Here is a 25,673-nt window from a genome sequence, read left to right on the forward strand (position 1 = left end):
GTTCATCGTGGGTACTATCTCCGTGGCCAGTGCAATTTGTTTTTCGGGGGCATTTTGATGGTATAAGTACCAGCAACCTCAAATCAGACAAGACGACTTTCAGCCTTTTGAACTTGAATGAATAATTACAGTACGGAATTCAATTTTAATCATGTCTTCTACGGCTACTGTTACAGGGACTGCTCAGGCCAACCCAAATCTTCACGGCTTTGGCCGGATGCGCCTCGACGGGACTGACAGGAGATTTGGAGACTTCCGCGATGAGCTCACACGCAACGGATTTGCAGTGGTCAAGGGCGCTATTCCAAAGGAACAAGCCTTGAAATATGCCAATGAGATGTATTCATGGCTGGAGGGTTTGTATGGCCTCCTCCCTACTGTCACTGTGTTCAAGATCAACTAACGCCAAAGAAAGCAAGCTTGGATTCGACCGGAATGACCTTTCGACTGTACACAAAGACAACCTGCCCCTGATCAATGAGAAGGGAATGTGTCTTCACTACGCCTTGCCCCATGAAAGATTTGTCTGGGATGTGCGAAACGAACCAGGGGTCATCGGCACATTCGAGAAGATATATGATGATGAAGATCTCATCGTGTCGTTTGACGCTATCAACTTCCAGTTCCCGAAGTAAGCATAGCAAGCAGAGTATTAACAACGTAACCAAACACTGACCCTTTAACAGCCGTACCGACCTTGCTCCCAACAAGCCCTGGCCTCATCAAGATCAGGACCCAGCCAAGCATGGCTTTCGTTGCATGCAAGGCTTAGTGAACCTTTTGCCTAACGGACCCGACGACGGGGGCCTCATTGTCTGCCGCGGCGGGCACCTCCTATCCGAACAGTTCCACCGTGAGATGGCTGACGAGGAGCGGATCCCCGCGTGGACACCAGAGTGGTACGGGTTCACCGAGCGTGGAATGCAGTGGCTTGCCGACCACGGCTGCGAATGGGAAAAGGTCTGCGCGGAGCCCGGTGACCTGCTACTATGGGATTCGCGAACACCGCACTACAATCTTAGTCCCAAGAACAACCAGCCCCGGTTTGCTATTTACACGTGCTATATGCCTGTCGCGGATGTCTCGCAGGACGATCTAAAGCGAAAGAAGGATGCTTTCGATCGCCGTGTTGGCACGACGCATTGGCCGAATGCGAAGCATACAGGGTCCAATATCGCCCAGCGGGATGGTAAGGAAGATCCGCACAACCGCCTGGCGCCGGTGACCGAGCCTATTTTCAGTGAGCGGACTTTCAAGTTAACCGGTATTCCCTATATTCGCGAAGAGTCAACCCAGGCCGATGGCGATGCAAGTGTGCAGATCAACAAGGCCGCTGCCGTTGCATAAGGATATGTATTTATTGACTTGCTGGATTAAGTGGTTAACCTCAACAAATTGACTGCCATTCGGAGAGGTCCTGAACTCAAACAGATGTGTAGAGCGGTCTTGCCAAATCCCGCAACCTAGATCTCTATTCGCCAATTTGGCTTATGAACAGAGGAGACCGTACGCTGCCCCGATAGTAGTCTTGCGGTGGTGGCACAAGATGTATAGAATGAAATAAGGAACCGAAAAGTTGGAATAACAAATGTGAAAACTGGAAATCTCAACTGTAGGCATCAACAAAGAATTGACAAGCTGTTTAAGGCAGGGGTATGTTGACGGGTCCTGTTGATGTTATACTGTCAGTACTATCCTGTTGGTGTTATCCTGTTGGTGCCACTCTGTCGATGCTTCCTGTTGGTGCTATCCTGTTGATACTTCGTTTTGATGCTTCTTGTCTATACCTCCTGTCTATGCTTCGTGCCTATGCTTCTTGTATATGTTTCCTATTGGTGTTATTGGGCGGCGGTTATGCAGTAATAGTAGTTACGCCAGTTCAACTTATGTAATGATAGCGATAATGATGATGTATGTAAATAGTATCATGTAGCTTGTTTTGTATATCTTCAAATGTTTATTTTCCTCTATAAACTCTTCAAATATATTCAGCTCTTGAGTTCACTTCTATGTCCTTCACTAATGGAACGTGCCCGTTCGGCACGTACTTCATTACTGGTCTACTGGTTGGGGCCTTTGCTGTGTTGATACCTCAACTTATCATACTTACTTCATACAGCGACATTCGAGTTGCCCAGGTTAATTAAATTAAAAAGATTTATTATAGGATTAAAGGACACAAATTGTGCGATGAAGTGTCATTTGGCTTACACCAGCCCATCAAATCCTTACTCCAAGCCCAAGTTGGGATCGTACTTGCTAAAGAAAGCCCGCAAGGCTTCTAGAGAAAACATTTATGCCTCCTCCACCTCTTCCACATTCAAATCGTGTCGCTTGTCACTAATAATAGTCCCATCCAAGCCCGAACATCTATACTTTTTCGATCTCCACGCAGGCAACTCCGCCGCAAATAATCCATATACTTCCTCCAAGCTCCGTCCCTTAACCTCTGTCATAAAAAACCAGATCCAGATAGCACCCACACCAGCAAATCCACTCCACGCATAACCAAGCTTGGCCCCAAGGTTCGCACCAGGCGTCGACAGAAGGTATGGAGTGGTGTAGACAACCACGAATCCGACGATGACATTAAGCGCTGACGAGATTGAGAAGGGGCGCTTCCCAGATCATCCGAACACTCTTGACTATCATAGCCATGCCTACTGTACCAATTCCTATCAACTACTAAGATGAAACCCTGACAACCTTTCTTTTAGTGTCCATAGGCGCTAGCTGCACCAGAACAGCACCCACCTTCTCCGGTGCCCGATCGAGCGTGCATCGTCCATCCAGAAAAGCAGAAGATGAAGACAGTAAGGCAGATAAGAGCGGATTGGTCGACCCTCGTGTACGGATTGACTGACTGCCAATTGATCAGAACCTTCTCGCAGTTGGTTAGCGCGTGTCGTCTCGCGCCGACGACGTCACTCAAATAATTGAGAGATAGTTAACTTATTTTCATCTCCTTTATCGAACTTCTTTTGGCTCAAATTCTCCGCGTGATACGGCGATGAGCCAGTTGTTGTCATTGGCCATTCGGTTGTTGCGCCACATTATTCATGTTCCCCAGTCATTTCTCCTGTCCTTCGTAAGGGGCATATGCCACTCGTTGACTGTCAGCGCATTCATCTTAATGGGGACCAACGAAGATTTTGACACACATCTCCTCTACGAGCCTCTTGAGGGAGTCGAAAGACTTGAGAACTATTGACCAGGGGGCTATCACCCCGTTCAAATCGGCGATCACTTTCACGGTCGATATCGAGTTGTTCATAAGCTGGGATATGGGTCTTATTCAACTGCGTGGCTAGCCCGTGATGAACAATCCAACAAATACGTTGCAGTGAAAGTTTGCACAGCAAACTCGAATCCAAAGGAAGTGGACATTATATCCACTCTCACTCGTCCTCATTGTCCTTCAGCCAATCACCCAGGAAAGATGATGGTTCCTTCAATTCTAGATAGGTTCACCATTCACGGCCCAAATGGCAATCAGCGCCAGCGAGTGCTAGCCTCTCCGGAGTGAAAGATGGTTCATGGATCCGCTTATTCCAGCTTGACGTGGCCCGGCCATTTGCTGCGCAGCTGGTTCTTGTTGTGGATTATGTGCATGCCCAAGGAATTGTCCATGATTCACCTCGGCAACATTCTTCTCAAAGTTCCGCCCAATTTTGACTAGCTCTCACTCAAACAATTATATGAGAAATATGGAGCACCGGAACTAGACCCAATTGTTTGTCTAGATGGCAATCCGCTTCCGCCTGGTGTCCCATCCCACGGCATTGTGCCCATATGGTTGGGGAAAGCGAGTGAGGAAATAACACTGTCAGAAACCAGGATCGTGCTTACAGACTTTGGTGAAGCCTTTTCCCACTCAAAAGAAACGGAAATACGAATCTCGCACCCCCCTTGTCGTCCGTCCCCCCGAGGCGCGGTTTGAACCAACCGACCCTCTGTCTTTTTCATCGGACATTTGGACTCTCGCCTGTACCATATGGTCTATCATTGCCCAATGGCCATTGTTTGAAGGATTTCTCGCGACGGAGGACGATATGACCTGTGAGCATGTCGATACTCTTGGTGTTTTGCCACTTGAATGGTGGAGGGGATGGGAGGCACGACGACTGAAATTTACCGAGGATGGTAAGCAAATGAACCGCAACCCTTTCCGATCTTTGGACGATCGGTTTGAGGATAACGTGCAACAGCCCAGGCAAGATAGTGGCACGCCGTCGTTTGATGCAAGGGAGAGGGAAGCTTTCTTCGACATGCTACGGCCGATGCTCTCATTCAGACCTGAGAATCGCCCTACTACTAGGCAAATTCTCGAGTCAGATCTTGCCTTTTCCATGACGTGGGTAGAAATTGTGAAAATATATTTAACACGATAATGCTGTACACAGGTTGTGCGAATGATCAGCTTTGTGTATAGAACCAGCAGAGCCGAAAGAACTACGATCTACGTCATGAATTCACTCACTATCAAATCGTTGCACTTGATCGCATGGAACAATATGCCCACGAGACTTTTGCTTAGATGCGATGCGGGGGTAGAAGGCAACGACCAAGACTACTATCTTCATTACAGTATCCGCACAGAGTTGCGCTGTGCGGTACTGTACATATAGCTGATAAAAGTAAAACTACAAATTCAACTATATTTTGGTTACCCAACAAGTACAGTCACATTAAATAAGTCCACGAGCGAGGTGGTTGTAAACGGCTAGGTTACTTGCCATGAAGTCTGGTGCTCACTGTACGCAAATGGATACTGTGTAGATCGGTTACCAATGGAATTACTGGAAATCAGTCATCTATCAATTTCATTATAGCCAATATCTGATGAAGAAGGGGATTTGTTAGACTAATGTTGTCGACATTAGGGTTTCAAAAAAGCCAAATGGGTGCACGCATGTCGCAGCAATAACGGCCCATCAACGCATTTGTGTGAGAGTGGCCGGTAACAAATACTGGGTCACATTTATTTAGTCCATGGCTTTTCCTGGAGAAGAGTCCCTGCTGGAGGTTGGACTTTTTGAGCCCGAGACGCTGCTTCTTTCCCTTTGCGCAAGCAAGGTTTGAGTTCTAGCCAATTCCTGCGATAATATGGCGTTTTCCTGAGCTTGGTGTTCCATAGTCCGCTGCTGCTTGTGGATCAAGTCGATTAAGTATGCATTATCGTTTCGAACCCGCTGTAGGTCCCGTAGCAGAGACGGAACATCGGTCTTCTCAAGAGCGTGGATGGCCGGAGCAAGCCTACCCAGGGCAGCGGCGGTACGACTCAATTCAACCCCTAATGCCGGCTCGAATTTCCACGAAGCATCGAGATGCACTGGTTGAAAGACGTGATTCTTTGAGAAAGGATCAGGCCCACGAAACATGTTTCTTTTATTGGTATCAAAATTTTCCCAGTCTAGAGCTGCCTGGATTTGTCTGTCATGATAATATTTCTGTTTCCAGGAGAGTATATACTGACCTGCATTATCAATTTCGAAACAGGAACGTCTCTTTAGACGGTTAGGCAGGAGACCTGGCGTAGGATATGGCGTTTGGCGTGAAACCACTTGCGTGTCTCAAGCTAGGGAAGGTCGAGGTTGGTTTGGATATAAATTATCTTGATCCGAACAAATTTAATATAGATACATAAGTATAATAAAAGTCCAGTGGTTAATATTTGCTCACGACAAAGATGTTAAGTTTCTACAAATCTGGTTATGGCAATTTCACCCATAGAAACCCGAGCTCGGTCAATACAAAAATGAGTGTTTAACGCGTCTTCTGAGACAAACTGTGCCCGGTCTTGAGATATTCTGATTTCGTGTTTTGAATTATAATTTTTATTTTTCATGTCTATCGCAGCCTGCTGAAGCGACCACGGTAGGAGCGTTAACGCTCGGAAATAGAAAGATTTTCTTCCGCCTCTATATTTTTTCTAGAAACAATTTTATTTCCCTCGTTTTGTAAGGGGCTACATATTCGTACATTCTTTGTTCTGCGTGGACTTTTAAGAACGTTTGGGACCATATCGTTCGAAAATATCAAAATGGGAAGGTATGTTCCCCACTAAGCGTCCTCCGTCGTTTTTCCCTTATGAAGTACGGAAAATTTTTTAAAAATAAATAAAAAATTGGTGGAATTGAATTTTGCACTTAACGATTCTCTCCATCAAATGTCGACCTCTTTGAATGAGATATGTTACTGGATTCCTATGGGTTCAAAATGAGCTAAATTATCACGTTCAACCGACGACAACTGAACGTAATGCTTATAATCTTAACACCCCCTCTTAGTCTTCCAGCCATTGACGCTTTCATTTGTTTCCGCATGACATATCCATAAGTCGATGCGCAATTTGATTCGGAATTGTGAACAAAAGCGCGAATTATTTACTGTGATGGCGCGACCGAAAGGCGGGGAAACCGGTGGCAGAACAAACGACCGAGCGCAGCAAGAACAAATACGTAAGCGCCGGCATAATCTTTTCAGAAGACTAAAAGAATTCAATGACCGTTACGATATTGACATATGGATGACCATGCGGATGCCGAGCGGATGGGTTTATACATTTGTTACAAAGCCGGATGAGGCGTGTCCCACTGAGGATGAGCTCGTAAGTTGTCGATTAAAGATTAAATAGTTTCGCTAACAATATTGAAGCAGTCACAAAGTCTTCCAATAATCCGGAAGACCCCTGCAGACTATGTTCAGAATGCCGAACCAAGGTTGATCGTGCGAAGTCCTCCGGTATTTTCATTGCCTCGTCCCTCATATTGCGTTGGAGTCGGTCGTCTTGAAAATGCCCAGGACTCTGCCGACTTTCCTTTACAATCTCAAAGGCCGGGTGAGAATGGTAATATCCAAGTGAAAGATGAAAAGAATTTCTGGGCCTGATTATCAAGCCCTTGTTGGCTCAGGGCATATAATTTCTGTCTATTTTTGCGCAGTTGCCTGAGAAAGTTTCCTGATATCCCTTTAAAACACTGTAATTATACCTTACTAAATAAATAAAAATTGATGTTATGGCTTAATATGTTGCGTTACGGAACAGTGGAAACCGGTCTGACCAATGGAATCATAAGTGTCCGCCGTATAATACGTCTACAGTCGTGCTCGAAATCGCCTTGACCAATATACACTGAGAAACTCTTTCCTGGCCCCACTGCCAAGGCCTTAGCGCGGATAATTTATTGAGCCGGCCGTGTTAAATTGAGGGCGAAATAAAAATGCGCTGTGTACTGTATGTACCCTGACGGAAAATTACACCATGCGTGTAAAACGTCGGTGGAATTCCATGGAATCGTATAGTGGATCTGCAAATCATGTGGGGAGGGCTGCCTAGTGCCGGGTAACTTGATGATCTTCTGAGCGACTTCATTTCTCCTTCTCCTGCCGTGCGGCGTGTACTGGTCATCATCTGTGAGGCTGTCTCTTTGGCCCAGAGAACCTCAGCAAGCGGTACTAGCGGCCAACAACCATTCTGACTACTTGGCGGTTGTTTGCAGGCGAACAACACCCTCAACCGCTGCTGATGGTGTAAGCCTCAACTAATAATCACTCACCTTTAGTCTGTCGCTACAGTAGGCCCAAGAAATGACTCCCAGTTCTCTCGTTAACCATTATGATTATGGCGTTCAACAAAGCATAGCGCTTGACACGTGGGGCGATGATACATCACAATATGCACCAACACCTGGCAACTTCCGTTGGTCAGCCGCCTCCCCGTCCGACATAAGCTGCATCAACGTCGATCCCTTCTCCCCCATCGATCACGCGTGTCCACAACAAACTACTTCGCAAAAGAATAGTCTTCCGTTACTCCAGTTCGGTGATTGGGAGGAGGGTCGAACATATGCCGAGGACCCACCAACCTGTATCCACTACTTGATCGAGTGGAAGGTCACTCTCAATAACAGGACGGTGGCGAAAGATACAGAACAAGATCTGGTTCTAGCCCCTCGATTTCACTGGAGGCAACCAAAGCTAAAGGAGATACTTTTACGAAAGTATCCACATCGAAAACTTGAATCGGATGACACGTCTGTTGTCGTATCCGCCACTCGGCAGAAGGGCCTCACTCTGAGGTTTGATGGAACCGACATTGATTGGACCTCTATAGAAAGGCAGCTTTCGGATTGGGGAGACCTATTTCTTGCTGGCAAGAAACTGAGACTGGTCATCTCATTCAATTACATGGAGAACTCTTCGGGCTCAATCGGAAGTGGCAGGACGACTGATAAACGAGGCACTTTGTCTGCTACCCAGCGGATGCTTAAAGAGCGAGATCGACTGATTTAAGCTGAGGAAGCAGCTTCCGGAGAGCCGCCTGCCTGGAAAGAGGTATATGCTTTGATGCGTTGTCCTGGGTCCTGTGAACTAGGCCCGCACTGCTGGCAGGATCCCTATAGAAAAAACACTATAAGCTCTACCGGGATCAGCTAGAGAGCTTGGTTAAATATGTACAAAGCGGTGGGATTTTACAGTCTCATGAAGATGTGCCTGGTATGATTCGCGAGCAAATTTATAGAGTAGAGAGACAACGTCACGACAGACCGTGGGCCAATAATCGATCTACCGCCGAGGCAGGCTGCCCTCCCATTACTATTACAAATGTGCTTCCAACACAAACCCAACAAGCACCCGGGCTGTCAACATCCACACTTCTAGGGAATACTATTGCCTCGGTCCACCACTTCGAAGGCGACATGCCACGATTTCCATGCGACACAGAGAAGAATTTAATTGTCCGGCAAATCATTAGGGTTATTCTAGCAAACCCTTACGACCAGGCATGTCTGTCACTGCAGGTACGTTTTGAGATTGCTAAATATACCTCGATTTTGAATTTCCTAGGTGGGGTCCCGCCGCTAGGGTGAGAACTGCATGAATTTTCATCAAGGTTCAAACAAGCCTTGGACTGAAGTTGTCCATGTCTTAGTGTGACCTTCGAAGGCTCATTCCTTGTTGTCAGATGCTTCTGCCGTCCGTTGGTGGTTGGGAGGGTAGGTTGTGATCACCTTATACCTGGACAACTTGGCAAACTGAAATCCGCGCGGTGGAACCACCGTAGATGAGAATGTGCGTAGCATCCTTGGTGGGAGCAGAAGGCAGAGCCAACTTCAGACTCTGGTAGAGAACCTGGCTAATAGTGTTAATGCCGACGCCCAGGGTAGCGGCATCCTGGAAGCTCATATTGCCGGGGATCTACATCTACAGGTCGCCTTTGGCTACGATATACTCGGCAAAGGCACCATCCTCGGGCTGGACAGCATTGGCGCCATGAGTGAAGCCACTAACTCGGTCGCCCTTCTTGAATGGTTTCTTGACGTTCTTGCCGACGGCTTCCACGACGCGGGCGGTAGTCGCATTCCACCAGCACACCAGGAGGAGAGAGATACGCGACGTGCTTCCTGTCAGTAGGGTTCAAACCGACACTGACGGTCTTGACGAGGATATAGTCATCCCGAAGTGTGGAGATGAGCCGGTCAGGAACCAAGCCATCCTTCTTGGCCTCGCTAATGAGGATGGCCTTGTGCGTAGTCATGATGCAACTGCCCTCGGGGACATCACGATGGTGGCTAAGAGTTCCGCTGGTGCGGAACTTCTCCGTAAGTACACCGGCTGGATAAAGGTATTTAGAGCAGATGCTGCCATCTAGAGAGTGAGTTGGGGGGTTGTGGCCCACGGTGAGCCTATACGCCGAATGAAACTCTTTCGGAGACGATGGCTAGTGTTACGGCGGAGCTATAGCGTGCCAACGGCCATCGTGTCTCTGGCTGTCGAACTCGACATAAACGTCAATTCGAGGACGCAAACTCCCTACCATCCTGAAAAGGACCGGGCAGTGTATTTATCCACTAAAGGTGAGCTTGCATGTTAGCCACTGGAAAATGTGATCATACTGAAATGAATGCATCGGTATCACTATTTTGATGGCAAAAACCTCATTGTTCCTGCCTCTGATCCTCGACTTCAACCATCTGCCTTCGGTCCAATGCCCGACATACCAGCTTTGACCTCGCCTTGACGCTACGTGCTTGACTTTTCGCTTGCCTTCCTCAACACTTTCCGACGAGGCTATTGGTATGGCAACATAAATTGCCCAGTATGCGCCAAATTCATTATGAAGGACCCGCATCTATAAATACCGGGTGTTCAGTGCGCTAGGGCTCGCCGCGACTGCTCTGTGGCTGCTCCAATGACCCAGTGATCTAAGTGAAGAGCGAAACAGATGAATCTGTGCTTACGCTGGAAGGAGTGGAATTACTTGAGTAAGGGAATACGGATGCGACTCGATCAATTAGCGTATTTCTACTGTTGAACTAACTTCTGGGCGATACAGCCACGTTCCTCTCAAAACGCTCTTCCACCTCCAAAATCCATCCTTGCGCACGACCGACCTTTCACACTCATCCAATACACTTCTACATCCCTTTAAGAAGATCCTGCTCCTCTCTGAGTCTGCCAAAGGGGTCTTGAAATCATATGTCAGCTGGTTGGTATGAACGGCATAGCTCGGGGACAACAGCGTTGCTGGATTCACAGGTGGGTTTTGGGTTTTGGTGGAATAACATATCACACTCTTCAAGAGGTACATGTAGCAAAATAGGACACTTAAGTGTTCCACAGATTCGGTGTACCTCCGGAGCTCCCACAGCGGAACTTCAGCTATCTTGGTTTGGGGTAACAGAAGCTATTGTCACAGAAAGTCCCCTTGATAAGTGGCGTTGGGACAGGATACTGCTTAATTGACATTGAAATCAAAAAGATAAATCATCGTGGAAGTTGCATGCATCCCCTAGCGGCTATATTAACCTAATGGGAATAGCCCAGGAGGGCTAATATTAAAAAATACCTCACTTATCTACCAAAAGAACCCGGCTGTGGAGCCAAGCGTGTAAGTGGCAGTGGGTCCGCCTTGAAAACATCATATTGGGCCCCTTGTACAAAATCTATACCGTGGGGTGGTTATGGATGAGGGTCAATGTGCGAATAGGGTGAGCTAAGAGATGGGATGTCGAAATAGTATGGGAACGCATGTGACGGTTCCATAGGCTCTCCATATAGCTCTGTAACAGGCTGCCCTGTGGTCGGGACACCCTGATGCTGGAAATTCTGAAGCTCCCCATATGGCTCTGGCACAAAGGGCTGGGAGCCCGCGAATATAGGTGAGTAGTACCATAGTGTGTTAGGGCTGGTTCCGATAGACGGTCCTGTCTCTCCACACTGATGTTTTTGCTTGAGATTCTGTTGCAACCTCGATGATGATGCTCCAAAGTCAAAGCCGGGGTGTATTGGAAGGTCTTGGTTGATATACAGATTCGGAATGTGAGAGGGAGGGCGAGGGATCGTTGTGGACAAATTCGGAGGTAGATCGCCAGTCGTAAAGGCAGATTCGAGTGTGTTGGTGCTGCGGATAGGTCCACTGCGTATGGCCATTATTTCTGTGGGTTGTTCTCGCTCGTGGCTGGATGTCCCTTCACCTGGTGTGATTTTTCTACTCCCTCCTTGACTGATAGGGCTCTCCACTGCGACGGGCAGGTTCGCTCGGGCAATTAACAACATGGATTTCCCGTCTACACCAGTGAGATTTAGGTCTGGATGTAGTAATTGCTGGAAACTCTACCGGTGACTCCCTCTAAAAACTTCTCTTCCTCTTCCCTAACGTGGTAGACCTCGTCGAGTATTTCCAATCGCTCGGCTGGGGAGATTTGGCAGCGGATAGGCTGGTCGGCTTCTTTGAGTCTGCGGGCGGTGATTCTATGGCCGGTGTGGAGCTCGCAGAGAATGTGAACTAGGAGTCTAATACGTTCTTTTTGTATCGGATTAGCGGTCGTGCAGAAAGTAAAGGAAACTTTATGCTCCCTTACCGGCCTTTGGGAGATGATCAGGCTCGCGGTGGCTCACTCCAGACGGCCACCATGGTGGCTTGGTCGCATCAGGCTCTAATTGTCGAGTTCTACCAGCAACAACTTTCCGCCCGTTATAGGGGTAGTTGACTTGCTTGCGCGGCTCGACAAGCTTGACGTAGGCTTTTGCTAGAATTCGACAGTTTATCTGCTGTAGATTCTCGAAGACCTTCTCATAGTACCGACGCAAGAAGTCTTTATCTCGAATCGAGATTAGTGCTTTCTGGCTGCTCCTCATTCTGACTTCCTCATTCCAGGGGTTTTGCCAATATTGTTGGGGGGTAACCTGCCTAGACCAGAGCGGCCAGAGTTCCTGCTGGTCGGCTTGATGCTGTGGGCACGCTGCTGGCTGGATTGAATGCCCAGGGGCCCTAGGGACAATATTGTGCCTTCCAGCCCTTGGGGCCTCCACGCTATAAGGAGCACGGAATAAGTCTGGCCGGTTAGGAATCTGTCCACTAGATGGCCTTCGGCTTGGTAATGTTGTTGGGGCTCCAGGCTTAGCTACTTCGGGTCAATCCCCGTTACTGGATTTGACGGGATATGGGACACTTACGCGGAGAGTGTGATGGGACAGTCTTATTTGACCGCGCCACAGCTCGCAGAAAGGCATCTGTGACCCGTGGCAGAATCATCTCTCGGCTATTGACGATGGACTGGGAGGCTTCGTGGCGTACGTGGCCGTCTCGGTCGATGTAGATGAGGACAAAGTGCTGATACCCCAGCTCATCCTGCTGGTTCTGCATCGACACGGTTGGCGGGACCTATACCGATCGTTAACTTGTCCCTTTCCTCTCCTCAACCCCCTAGTTAGAGCACAAAATGACAATACAATGGAGCATAGCCTCATCTACTGAGGTTTGAACTCCCACTTTGCCGGGTGATTGTCTGGGCTGAAGGTTCTCTAGCAATACAGAGATAGAGACGAAACGGAGGGCTTACAACCAGGGATTATGTCTGATGGGCTAAGGAGCACAACAGCATTGGTGGGGAGGAAGAAAATGATATGTGGTTGCTAACAGGGTCCCACTGGGAGGGAGGCACACATGGGATCCGGGGACGATTTATAGACAATCTCTTGAGACACCTGTCGCCCTCATTGTGGTGCACCATAGGATAGACAAGCAGAAAGAGTGGAGTAACCCACCGCCTAGACAGGAGAGGATGCACGAGAGATGGGAGAAAAAAGCAAGGGCAGCCGCCCAGAAATACAGTTACGAACAACTACCGAAGTTGGGCCGATAGGCATATGCACTGGGGCAAAACTTTCCCGGAAATATTTTCCTTACCGCTTGAATATTGTAGCTATTGCCTCCTACCCGAATTCCGTAAGCCGGATAGACTGGCATTATCGCTACAGCGCTAGAAGTTCACCCCGTCGATGCCTGTCAAGAATGATTCTGTTCTCCTCGCGAACCGCGTGTTTCTATTGTGCTACAGAAAGATCGGCTTTGCACATGCCAAGTAACTGGAAAGACTTTGGTACTTTGTGTGTGTGATGAGATGATCATACGAAAGTACTACCTAAAGGGGTAGGAGGGGAGAATGTCGTTATGGAAAGCAAGAGAACGTTCTGGGCGCTGGTAACGCTCCTTATTGGGAGCTGGCTAATAGTCTATTAGTTGAATTAGGTGCTAGTTTAAAATAGCTACAGGAAGCAAATGCTGTTCGAGCCTAGAAGCAAGGTTGGTTCGAGCATATTAGCACTGTTTCCGGCTATACTTTTATAATAAAGATCGGTGCCAGCTGTTTGTGACAAGTGAGAATCTTCTGCCTCATGTCTCTGTCTAGTTTTCTGTGATCTTCTGGATTGATCTTTGTAGCTTCGTACATCGGTATGGAAGCCTGGAATAATTGATCAATGCCGGCGTTGTCTTGACAGCGAATCATCCCGGTTGGGCCCTTGAGCGGGAAGGCGTCAACCCGCCCCGTAGGATCTGCTGTCAGGCCAGTGATCCTGCGTCTGGACTCATCTGGGATGGACCCATGCGAGGCCTAAATAGTGTTCATGCATTTACTACCGAGCACCGGGTTCACTCTCGTAGTGTAGATCAATGTACCTGTAGTGCATGGTGCGGAGATGCGTCTTTTCCTGACATGCGCGACTACTATACAGCGTTAGTTGCCTCCTACACAACAGCCCGTCTACCAAAGTACAAGGCAACAGAAGTACGTCTGTTGCCAAATCCATCTCCGTCGTTCTGATCCGCTGCGACTAGCTGAAGCGGCTGCTGTCATCTCATCTTAGTACTACACCCTAAGGCATCCCCGATCCCATGGTCCGTTCGCGTAAGGAAAGGGTCCACCACCTGTATTCCTGACAACTGGGAATGACTGGATTCCTCTAAAATGACCTGGTGGAATCAGGTGATCCTTCCTGCTTCATCTGCGCCTCTCTTAGCGAAATGCAGGTTTCCCGTTCCAGACCACACCTAATTAAGCCCGGAGGGGGACCCGTCTTTTTTTAAACAAAAAAATTTTTTTTTGAGAGGATCGCGGTACAAGAGCCTTATCTGGGATTCCGCTTAGTCCTTTCGTTCTGTCACCTTGTCTAACCCTCTAGCTCGTCGTCACATGCCTTTTCTCCCATATCTTTCCAGGGCTATTGCAGTTCGCATCGCAGATCAGAAGGCACCTATTAGCCCTGTGGGCGACCGCATTGATCTCTTGTCCAAAATGACTCATATAATATCAGCTCCGCTCGGAGTTTCGGAGTCGCTATTAGCTAGCCGGACAGACTGTGGACACTATGATTTTACAGTCGTTGGGAGGGCCTGCTAATCGTCCTCGGCGGGGCTACTAAGATAATGTAGGTTGTGCGTATTATTTCAGTCTTCTGAACAATGCTGTAATACTGTACCAGGAAGGTAACCGAGGATTTCGATTGACAATTAACCTTGCCAAGCTATGCTTCTTTCTTTTTCCTTTCTCAGATATGCCTGGGTCGGGAGCATAGCTGTTCCTCCATTCTAGGTCACTTACTGCACAACTAGCTCCTAGTCTACCCACACTATGAAAAGCCTTTCCAATCCTTGCTCGCTGCATAGGATCAACAATTCACCAATTTTCTGCCTAGCCAGAACCAATCTTAGGAGCCAAACTTCACGCTGCGTGAAGCCAATGAAGTGACAGGCAAAACTATAATCACTTCTCCACAGTGACCCAACACACGTAGTAGGTGGTGCTGCGGCGGGAACTGCGAGAGTTCGGTACCGCAGCCATACGCAGTAATATTGCCAACCACTGCAGCATGGTCGGCAAATCCGAGTGTATCGGCTTATCCGAGTGTATCGGCAAATCTCAGTATATTAAAAAGATCAATTGTCACATCAGACGGTTTTGCTTTCCTTGCGGGCTCGTGACTTGCACTGTTCGTCGATTGCCGGCGTCTCTCACTCTCACATCCCGACGACCTCTGGCTGTTTGGGTTTCAAGTTAGCGGTCTCGGCATCTCGATCCCACCTGCGAAAAACCCCACGTCCCTCGATCGAAATTCACCGAGAACAACGTAATCCATCCACCAGCCATCGAGGCCCGTGTCCCCACTCTAATAAAAAAGGCCCCGCTGCATTAGTCCCAACGAGCGCGAGACTGAACGGGCTGTGTCAAAGTCTGTTTAGGAATTTGGGCCATTGTACTATGTATAGATAGTAGGTAGGATGGATGGACCGGCACAAACATGACCCGAATGAACATGAGACGAACGAGAGAGTGAGGAGAGGGAGAGGAGAGAGAGAAGGGAGGCCATAATGGGCGCTGGGGGCCGTAAAGGCAGGGCCTATAGCCATGTAAGGGAGGTTCTAGGGTCTAGGGTCTTACCGCCGTGATGAGTTACGTCAAAATTGGATAAATTTAGGGTCAACCATACGGCGAAGGCGAATCCGGTTAGGCTAGGTTAGGTGAGCCGCATAGCGCTTTCGGCGGTATTGCCCGTTCCGACGAAGGGGGCTATCGCCCGTGGGGGTCAACGTTCCACTAAGGGGGGGCCTATGGCCCATCGGCGCCCTGCGGTACGTGGCGTTATTCTTTCAGCCTGGGCCGCAATACCCCTGTAGGACGTGACGACTGCGCAAAGAAGCTTCCTTCGTACACGCAGTTAGTAGTCCCGCGTTCTTGAAGTGAGAATTACAGTTAGTGATGGCTAATGCAAAAATTTTAGAACCAGTGCCTTCTGCCCAATTTACAGGAATTTACGAGCCGGCCTTCGAGGACACCCAAAAGGGTCACGGTTTCGCCGTTCAACAAGGATGGCGGGTCGATGGCATACGGTAGCGCTAGGACCCACGCATATAGAAAGTCCACGAAAATGATCAGCTGACTCCGCATTCCTACAAGCGAGACCTAGTCCAGTACCACGTCCATTTTCGTAAGAGAAGGTGGAACCTCGTATCCTACAGCAAAAGCAGAAATGATGGACACCCAGCACCAGCTGACGTCCACCTATAACGATCGACAAAATTGACCGTTTCCAGTCTGAAAAAGCAATATGTTGATTATTTACATGAGGAGATTGGACCTTCACACAATCGACTTTTATCTTAAATACTCATTTGAATATAGCCCTCTTAGTTTATGGGCGTCATGGTCATCCAGTAGTAGAGGTCTAGCCGTCTACCGGAAACCTAGCTTCAGGTGATAGATCATTCAGAGTAGGGAGTGTCGACTATACCACTTCCTTGCTCTCTACCACTTCAATAATATCAGAATCAGCACGCGCCTCGACTGTTGTCTGAGACCTAGAAGAGATTGCTAGCAAAATCCGAAGACGAAACCGACCGACTTGATGAATAGTAAGGCCCCTGAAAACACCGGTACGTTGATCGGCATCATCCGTAAGTCTTTCCAGCGAGGATGTCAAGGAGCCATGGAGACCGTCCACATATTTGTGGCCTCTAGAATCCCTCAAAGAGATATTGAGAGCAAGGTATGAATCTGGACGCATTTTCACGGGGTTAGAGTCCGTCACTTTGACAGTTATGGTAATAGGCTCTCCCCGCCGAATCCGTAATGGAGGCCCACAAACGATAGAAATGGTAGGATTGCAAGAGAGGTTTCTTGGCGCTTCTTCCGCGAGTCTGGCCATAGCGTTTCCACTTGACATGCTTAGAGGGAGGGCATCGCTAATGTTTGGGACTGCCTTAATACAAAGCAGTCTACCGCTTTATATATTAATCTCGTTTGCAAAAGTGGGGGCATTCGAAATTTTTGAATAGTGTGACGCTAAGGACCCAGGTCAAGTCGAGCTATGGGACACGACCTCCGTGAAACCCTAACGACACATATAATTTGGCCAAAATGATTTCCTTGGTGAGCCTCGTTTCGGTGTCCGAGATAATTATACTATTCGAGCCTATTGCTTCGAACAGTGTCTATATGGCGTCGCAGTGCCATAAGAAGCGAATGTTGATTCAGGCACTCTCGGACCAAACACTTCGCCATCTCACTTTTCGCCGGTCTGGTGATCCGTTCTAATAATATCTACTTGTTCTATCTTCCCGCCAAATGACACATATTACATGGCTGTATCAAGTGAGAGTACACAGTCCATAATCCAGCTCATTCCAACGGTCATTTTGCCTGCAGTTTCTCAAGGAACACGCACTAGTAATCTAATTATGACAGGTCATATCTTATATAATTTCCCATTTTTTAATCCCGTGGTGCGCCATTTTCTTGGAAAGAAAAATCTCGGCTAGCCAAATTAAATATAATTATTCGTATCCATTTTCTCTGCAAACGCACTTGGCAAAAGACGCCTAAGCAATATAGCTGAAGATGCGGAAGATAATGAGGAGAAAATGATAGTGAAGTGATTCCTCTGCCAGAGACACAGCACCGAGTGTCGGGCAGAGTTCGCAAGCGTTCCGGGTTGAAATAGAGTGTTGCAATGTGACTATACGATGATCAAACTTAACACTCGGGTGGTCAAGCCTGACCAGGCCTATTCTAGAAGCGATAAAATGACCAGTGGATATCCTTGAAAAGTGAGGAAGCTTTAGTACCTCTATCATTTGCCGAGGTGGCTAAATTGAGCAAATGTCATTTGTGATTTCATTTCTTCACCGACCTGGATATGGTGGAATGTAAAGCCGAGATGTTTCTAACGAATCGCCAATTTAATCGCCTTCATCGTTCGTTGAGCTGACAAAATTCAGTGAAGTGACATGTCGTGGGGCCTTTATTAGGTGGTCACAATTGTGGTCATTTGTTGAGGGGCAACATTCGAGTTGAGATGTGTTAACCGAGGATGAGATCACCCGATCACTCCTGGAGGTGGCATGTGTACCCATGGGTGGGGTGAAATTTAATCACCTTGGCCACTTTCTGACGGGATGAAGTGGCATGCTGCTAAAACGTCAAATGGGTGATCACATTTCACCGGACACGCCATCATGCTTGGAAGTAGTGAATGGCCGGCTGAGAATCAATCACTCTGGTCATTCTCGAGGTGGTGAAATAGCGGGCTCTGATGTTTTTACTGAGCGGTCAAATTGAACTAATATGTCTAGAGAGTGAAATTTACACACCTCCGTCATTGTTGAGGGGTAAAACGGTACGATCAGATGTTTCTAACGGTTGGATTGTTTCCTAATGTTCGCATGGTAATCACCCAGATCACTTTTGGAAGTTGGGAAGTGTTGAAATGACGCTTTAGGATGTTTACGGGTGATCAAGTTGATGCGCCCTGAAATGCTGTCATGTGTTTAATGGGCGGTGAAATACCTGCGCCCCTTCTTAGATGATCATGAATTTGACCCGGTGATCGCAACTCGCGGATTCACCATCTCGGCAATGTCCAAGTGGTGAGATTCGCCTAACCGTAACAATCGTGAGGATGATCAAATGTAATTAGTGCTTTTCAGATGAAATTGTTGTGGCGTTGCGATACATTTAATGGGATATCAAATTCGATCGCTTTTTTCCCCAGGAAGTGGTGAAATTTCATCATTCCGATCATTCCTGGAGCTGATAAAATAGCGCAATGAGATGGAGTTACAGGAGGTCAGCTTGCATCATTCGAGTTCTGGTGATGTGGATTGGTCTCCAAGCCGTGTGAATTATAAGCGTCTTTAAACCGCATCCTCTCAACCCGCGCTTTCACCACTACAACAATCCACTCGTTAAGTACATCAGAACCGTCATTTCACCACTTTTACAGATGGGGCCGAGAAGTTAAATTTGACCACCTCTGAACCATCTCTTGATTTCATCCTTCCTTCCTCCCCGCCCTCCCCCCCCAAAAGACCAATCATCTCCGCCCCGCCAATGGACCATCTAGGGTCGCGGGGTCTCCGGCCCATTGCTCCTCGCACCGTGATGCCCGGGCTCACGCCGCCTGGCCAAGGGCCACCGGGGCCGTTACCACCAGAAGAACCGAGGATGAAGAGAGCATCGACCGCATGTACGGAATGCAAACGACGTCGGACAAGGGTACACCCGCCCACTCTCGTCTCCCACCTGCCTTGGGATTGACCTCTCCTAGTCACTTGCCTTGCACCTTGTCTGACCGTCCCGTCTCTTTCTTCTCTTAGTGCGCAGATGGCAATCTGGGCAAGCCATGTTCCGAATGCGAGACGCATGGTCGCCAATGTTTCTTTGATGAGGGCTCCGACAAACGCCGTAAAATTTCCGCGAAACGCACCCAGGACGAGCTGCGCTACTACCGTCAGTTCGTCGACCTCCTGCTAGAGGCTATCCGAACGAGCGAATATCCCGTCGTCCAACATATCATCGAGATGATCCGCGCTGGCATGCCCGAGGATCAACTGGCCGCCGAAGTCGCTCACATCCTAAATCGGCCTCCTCTCCCCTTACCGACCAATCATCGAAATACCTCTGAGCCCGACACCAATCCCGAATCCGAGATGGACCCCGGCATAGGCAATCAAGATCCCATGCACAATCTCTTTGGTTACCGGTAGTCCCTATCCCCTTCCGCCCTACCCTCCTCTCCCCCACTGCCTCATCTACCGTTATTTGCATATGATTGGAGTGCCTTGTGGCTTTTCGCGTTTGCCCGCATAGCGGCCTTGCGTGTGGACTGTCCTTGGCTGGTTGAATCTATTGGTTGGTTGTGCCACACCGTTATACCTGCTTTGGTTGTGTCCTTCTTGTTGTTTTGTTATGATCCCGATATCCCTGATACTGTAACGAGTTAATATCTCTTTCTGCCTCCAAAAATGCCACTATTAAAAGTGCTATTTCTGTTGGCAAATGGTGAGAGATTTTGGTCATTCGAGGACCGTCGGACATCTTCCCGCCTCTAGGCATGAATAATGGATCATGAAGGTGAGCGAGACTCAAGTTGGAGAAATAGCTTTGTTACAAACGCCGCGGGGAATTCTCCGGTGAGGAACAAGTGTTTTTGTGCCTTGCTCCAGCAAAAGGAGGGGTTGGTGAGTAGTTCTGCTTCGATGGTTTTCGGCTCCATGGAATAAGATATGTGGTCGATGAGATTAGGACGAAGGCTGCGACGCATAAGGAAAGAACGTAGGGGATGACAAAAAGAGACAGACGGGAAGCGAGAAAGCAGGCCAGCCAGATCGCCAGAACTACCATGATTCCTGGGACATTACGGTGTCATAACGATGACTCATCTGTTGGTTACAGCCATTAACTAACGTTAGTTACCATTATATTTCTGCCAAAGTTACAAAGCGGTGTCCTAAAGTAGACATTACGGATTTATTCCCCGGGAAAGAAAGAGACCTGCTGTTGTTCAAAGGAAGATTGATTGTTCTCATTTCAGAGGGAAAATGTTAGGCTATATATACAACGAAAAGATCAAGTTGATTTCCTATAGACACTTCGGGAATTATTTTCGATGCTGCGGCTTTGTTCCTGATCTGCACCAGCCTCATATCACCACACAGACCGGCAGATTGCAACTCGAATCAAATTCACTATGGAGCCTGTGTGGATGGATTTACTTCCAGGCAGATGAACTAAATTGTCCTATCATTTCCTCTTCCCCATAGCCCTCCTAGCACCCAGTCACGCCAGGTACCATCCTGGGAAGATGATGTGCTAGCGGAACTATGGCCGAACGAATTCCGATCTAGCGACACATCCAGAGGCTGAAGGCGCCGGCAGTTCTTTTTTGGCGCTTGGCAGGATAACCATCGCCTTTGCCGGGAGGGTCTTCGTGCAGGGGCTTTTCCTGCAATACTAGACTCTGCGGTTCTAGGTTCTGCGATAGGTCGGTCTGTGTTGCGCGATCCCGCCGTGCCGGCCTCTGAGAATGTTCGATCTGCGCCTCTTGGTCCTGGCGCGTCGGAGTTTGTGGGGGCCCACTCTGCGTCTCGAGGACCTCCCATAACTGCTCATGTAATGTTTGATAGAGTTGAGCACAACTGTCATCCGGCCACTGTAATTTATCACCGCTGCTTCCTTGAATGCTTTCCATGCGAGACGTCCAACTAGAAGCCAAGCTTTGGCTTGGCGATGATTGCAACTGTAGGGACTGGTTGGCCGTGGAGCTCCGTCCTGATCGAGGGCTTGGCGGTCGAGCTAACATCGGCCTGAATATGGGGCTACTCGGTCTTTCACAGCCGTCATCTTGCGCTGTTTTGAGACAAAGACAGGCAGGATCGGAGAGAAGCGGGTTATGGGGGGTGGCGTGGGCCTGCTGTGCGATCTCTTCATCCATACGTGGCAAAGATGCCTGATGTTGATGTGGCGAGCTAAAGACCTCTCCTTCCTGGCCTGCTGCTCTCTTCGAGATGCCTAAACGACCTGGTTAGCTAGGATTTTTTAAAGATCCCTAGTAAACATAAAAAGGCGTCTTTGATTTACCTTCATTAGGATCATAGGTGGAAAGGAGTTCGCTGATTGTAAAGACATGGCTAGAGCCTAATTGTCGACAGTCTGATACAGCATTATGGGCACCATGGCCTACCAACGGTTCTCGAAGATCAATCCTACTGTCGCTATTAATGCCGCGTGTGCCTGAGAGGTCGATCCGTTGCGCTAGGCGAGAGGCATGTGAGGCACTGACAGACGTGGGCGAACGGCCTACCGACGACTTTCCTGGCTCACAAGAAGCTTCCGTCGGTTCGCCGGATGCCAAGGGTCTGACTAGGGCTCTTACTAGTGTGCCCTGCCCCGTAATCCGGTTGTATTGCCCACGTAGGGATTCTGTAGACCGGTTTGTGCCGAACATTTCGTTCCATAGCTTCACCTTATCTCTCCACGAAATCGAGCGTCTCGCCTCAATGAAAGGAAGAAGGGATTCGAGTTCCTCATCTGTCCAGTTCCCAATCATGGAAGTTCGCTGACGAGAGTTGGGCTTTTTCTGCCTTGCGATTTTCTTAGATGAGAGCCGCTTCTGTCCCCTATAGCTAGGGATCTGACGATCAGATCCTAGAGACGGCTGTTGATTCTGGAGTGCGTGCAACTTTTTGCCTAGTCGATTGTCTTCTGGTTGCCACGGGAGGGCGCCAGAGTTATTGGGGAACGTAGCGAGGGCGGTGATCCCTCTAGTGCCGAACTCTCCCATATTCGTGACTCTGTGCACAAAGTACAGTATACGTAAGCACAGTACTTAAAGGATCTTGCCAGTTCAATAAGAGATGGAAGGAAACATTAAGAGATGATCAAGATCTGTGAGTACGCGTAGAATGTTGCGAGTGCTCAACCACCAGCGCATTGCCCCGAATATAAAAACGGGTAAAGAAAATAATATATGGAGGGAACCAATTGATAGCGTCCACGTATCCTGCAGAATGGCCTGCTAGAGCCCTATTGTTGCATTCGAACATGCAGGATCGGAGACGGTAGCACGGATTCCGGACGGCAATGTTCAACCGCTTTACAGCGAGATTCACCGAGAGTCCGTGACTACACCTGAGATCTAACTTAGGCCGAATTCAGTATCCCTAATGGCCCAGGTGAAGGTTTCCATACGCAAGACATTGGCAGGGTCCCGGGAGAAACGAGAAGCCTTTCCTAGGTGCAGTGCGGCCACCTAAACTACGACGACGAAAGCTAGTTTACCTATAAAGTAACTCGGAAGCTACAGCCATCCAAATGGCTTGGGAAATTATCGGCAAAGCTTTGTTCCACTAGTCTAATTTCCGAATTTACAGAGATTCCTATAGATGCTCTTTGATTCGTGGTGGCGGTCTCCGCTTGATACAATAGCTAATCCCCTGTTGACTAGCAACATCAGATACTAGTCACTCTATTGGAATGATGTTGAGCCTAGAAACTAGACCCACGTCGCATCTAACACCGTACTGTTCAATACGCGGTGCCTAAGCTAGCGTGGTTCTACGTATTACTACGCTGGAGTGGATGCAGTCCATATTGCCCAAAATAATCCATCCAAGGCGGCGCAACGGTGGACCTTGTTGGGACTAACGTAGTGTACGGCAGTGTTGCGGTAGTGATAATCACTAGTGAAAGGCATCAGTAAATCCAACACGCCATGCAGCTGAACCGGCCAGACAAAGGTGGTCCAACCGCAGCGTCGTAGTATCCATAGTCAGTGTTCAACGGCAGGGATAAATCCAACACGGCGCAGGCAAACCCAGCCAGTCTCGTGTGATCCAACTGCAGCATTACAGCACTGATAGCAGTGTTCACCAGCAGGGATATTTCCAACACGCCACGCAGGTCAACATGGCCAGTCTCCTGTGATTCAACTGCAGTGTCGTAGCATCCATAGTCAGTGTTCACCAGCAGGGATGTTTCCAACACGCCACGCAGGTCAACATGGCCAGTCTCGTGTGATTCAACTGCAGTGTCGTAGCATCCATAGTCAGTGTTCACCAGCAGGGATAAATCCAACACGACCAGACTCGTGTGATTCAACTGCAGCGTGTAGTATCTATAGTCAATGTTCACCAGCAGGGATGAAGCCAACACGGCGCAGGCGAACCCAGCCAGATTCGCGTGATTCAACTGCAGCGTGTAGTATCCATAATTAATGTTCAACGGCAGGGATAAATCCAACACGACCAGACTCGTGTGATTCAACTGCAGCGTGTAGTATCTATAGTCAATGTTCACCAGCAGGGATGAAGCCAACGCGGCCAGACTCGCGTGATTCAACTGCAGCGTGTAGTATCACTAGGCAGTGTTCAACGGCAGGGATGAAGCCAACACGGCGCAGGCGAACCCAGCCAGATTCGTGTGATTCAACTGCAGCGTGTAGTATCCATAATTAATGTTCAACGGCAGGGATAAATCCAACGCGGCCAGACTCGCGTGATTCAACTGCAGCGTATAGTCTCCATAGTCAATGTTCAACGGCAGGGATGAAGCCAACACGGCGCAGGCGAACCCAGCCAGATTCGCGTGATTCAACTGCAGCGTATAGTCTCCATAGTCAATGTTCACCAGCAGGGATGAAGCCAACACGCCACGCAGGCCAACATGACGAGACTCGCATCCAACTGGAGCTTGTAGTCTCCCTAGTCAATGTTCACCAGCAGGGATGAAGCCAACACGGCGCAGGTGAATCCAGCCAGACTCGTGTGATTCAACTACAGCGTGTAGTCTCCGTAGTCAATGTTCACCAGCAGGGATGAAGCCCACAGCGCAGGCAAACCTAGCCAGACTCAAATAATCCACCTACAGCATTATAGAAATGATAATCAGCGTTCAACGGCAGGGATGTTTCCAAAACGCCACCGAGATCACCTCGCGGCAGGACACTCAGTCATAGACAAAAGAGGAACATCCATCACGCCACTGTTCAGGTTACTTGGCTAGACTCGTGTAATGCTAGACACAGCTACGCAAATACGCGCACCTTCAATTGCAAACTGTGACAGCGCATGTCTATTGGCGGTTTTCACTTTGATGGGATGCCAACTGCAGCTGCCCCATAGTCAACAACAAGAGACCCTGCTCTGTTGTTGGCCCCCTTTGTGGATACGTTTGGTAGTAATTCTATGCTAGCGTGACCTACTCGTGGAAATCCTGCTTTCCGCCATGTAGCCGTATGCCTCTCAGAATTCCGCAACGGGGCCTATTTTCGACTATAGCAAGTCCCATTCCTGCGATAGGGAGGGTGAGCCATTCGAAGCGAGCCTCTTTGACGTAACCATTATTCGTGTTGGCTAGGAAAATGGACTAATACCGATTGCGTCAGCAGGTCACAGCGAGTGCCCTTTGTCCCATAGTCTAGGACCGACACATCCGAGGATGGCTAGAACACTCATCTTGGGATAGGTGGTACGGGTTCCCCCAGGAACATGACTCACTACCATACCGTAGTCGCTGCGTTGCACGCCCCTGTCTCTTTCCCTATCTCGACTAGTAGGTGTGAATGCGAACCCAACAACCCGTGCTATACGTAAGGCAATTGGTCAAGTCTCCGGGGCAGCGCTATCTGTCTGTAAGGTGACGCAATCCGTTCTCTAGTAAACCGATAGAGCTCTGATGTCGGAGGCGAGATCTCCTGTAGACGGCCTCTTAGCGAACCCAACAATCATCCTAGTCACCAATGAGGATATTGGGGCCAGGCGATCAGGTTCGCATGACTCGTCCTAGTCAGGTGGGCTGGTTCTGGGGAGGAGGCCTTCGCTATGTCAGTTTTACGGCGCAGTCAATCAGTTTTACGGCGCAGTCAATCAGACCAGTACCCCTGCCATCATGTCACGACCGCGCCATACGCAGCTGTCCTGCAGATACTGATCATCGTTTTCACCGTGGGAAGCCCCATCCCATGAGCGTAGCGTTCGCGTCCATCGCGATGCCACTATGGTGGCCCTTGGGTTGGCATAGACATGGCGAATGAGTTGGTCGTTATAATAGGAG

At 48.7% G+C, this 25,673-nt stretch overlaps 7 protein-coding genes across 7 annotated transcripts; 2 read left to right on the forward strand and 5 right to left on the reverse strand.

Annotated features, from left to right (window-relative positions):
* Positions 1-151: 151 nt before the first annotated feature.
* On the forward strand, positions 152-1,347 carry N7474_005017 (uncharacterized protein; the record flags this gene model as incomplete). Its single annotated transcript, XM_057196432.1, has 3 exons — positions 152-360; positions 416-631; positions 687-1,347. 3 exons carry the CDS (start codon positions 152-154, stop codon positions 1,345-1,347), a joined length of 1,086 nt encoding a protein of 361 aa, XP_057053828.1.
* A 7,668-nt stretch (positions 1,348-9,015) lies between these two features.
* Positions 9,016-9,189, reverse strand: N7474_005018 (Polyketide synthase enoylreductase; the record flags this gene model as incomplete). Its single annotated transcript, XM_057196433.1, has 1 exon — positions 9,016-9,189. One exon carries the CDS (start codon positions 9,187-9,189, stop codon positions 9,016-9,018), a length of 174 nt encoding a protein of 57 aa, XP_057053829.1.
* Positions 9,190-9,289: 100 nt separating this feature from the next.
* N7474_005019 (chaperonin 10-like protein) lies at positions 9,290-9,541 on the reverse strand (the record flags this gene model as incomplete). Its single annotated transcript, XM_057196434.1, has 1 exon — positions 9,290-9,541. The coding sequence occupies one exon, from the start codon at positions 9,539-9,541 to the stop codon at positions 9,290-9,292; it is 252 nt and encodes an 83-aa protein (XP_057053830.1).
* A 1,424-nt stretch (positions 9,542-10,965) lies between these two features.
* On the reverse strand, positions 10,966-12,652 carry N7474_005020 (DUF2841 domain-containing protein; the record flags this gene model as incomplete). The annotated part of the gene is made up of 4 exons (XM_057196435.1): positions 10,966-11,573; positions 11,624-11,809; positions 11,868-12,410; positions 12,463-12,652. 4 exons carry the CDS (start codon positions 12,650-12,652, stop codon positions 10,966-10,968), a joined length of 1,527 nt encoding a protein of 508 aa, XP_057053831.1.
* A 6,520-nt stretch (positions 12,653-19,172) lies between these two features.
* Positions 19,173-19,828, forward strand: N7474_005021 (Zn(II)2Cys6 transcription factor domain-containing protein; the record flags this gene model as incomplete). The annotated part of the gene is made up of 2 exons (XM_057196436.1): positions 19,173-19,337; positions 19,439-19,828. The coding sequence occupies 2 exons, from the start codon at positions 19,173-19,175 to the stop codon at positions 19,826-19,828; spliced, it is 555 nt and encodes a 184-aa protein (XP_057053832.1).
* A 1,136-nt stretch (positions 19,829-20,964) lies between these two features.
* Positions 20,965-22,404, reverse strand: N7474_005022 (uncharacterized protein; the record flags this gene model as incomplete). Its single annotated transcript, XM_057196437.1, has 2 exons — positions 20,965-21,632; positions 21,702-22,404. 2 exons carry the CDS (start codon positions 22,402-22,404, stop codon positions 20,965-20,967), a joined length of 1,371 nt encoding a protein of 456 aa, XP_057053833.1.
* A 911-nt stretch (positions 22,405-23,315) lies between these two features.
* Positions 23,316-25,075, reverse strand: N7474_005023 (uncharacterized protein; the record flags this gene model as incomplete). Its single annotated transcript, XM_057196438.1, has 3 exons — positions 23,316-23,960; positions 24,015-24,304; positions 25,045-25,075. 3 exons carry the CDS (start codon positions 25,073-25,075, stop codon positions 23,316-23,318), a joined length of 966 nt encoding a protein of 321 aa, XP_057053834.1.
* Positions 25,076-25,673: the final 598 nt, after the last annotated feature.

Source organism: Penicillium riverlandense (assembly GCF_028828495.1).
Source record: "Penicillium riverlandense strain IBT 135883 chromosome Unknown utg000003l_segment0_segment0, whole genome shotgun sequence".
NCBI lineage: Eukaryota > Fungi > Ascomycota > Eurotiomycetes > Eurotiales > Aspergillaceae > Penicillium > Penicillium riverlandense.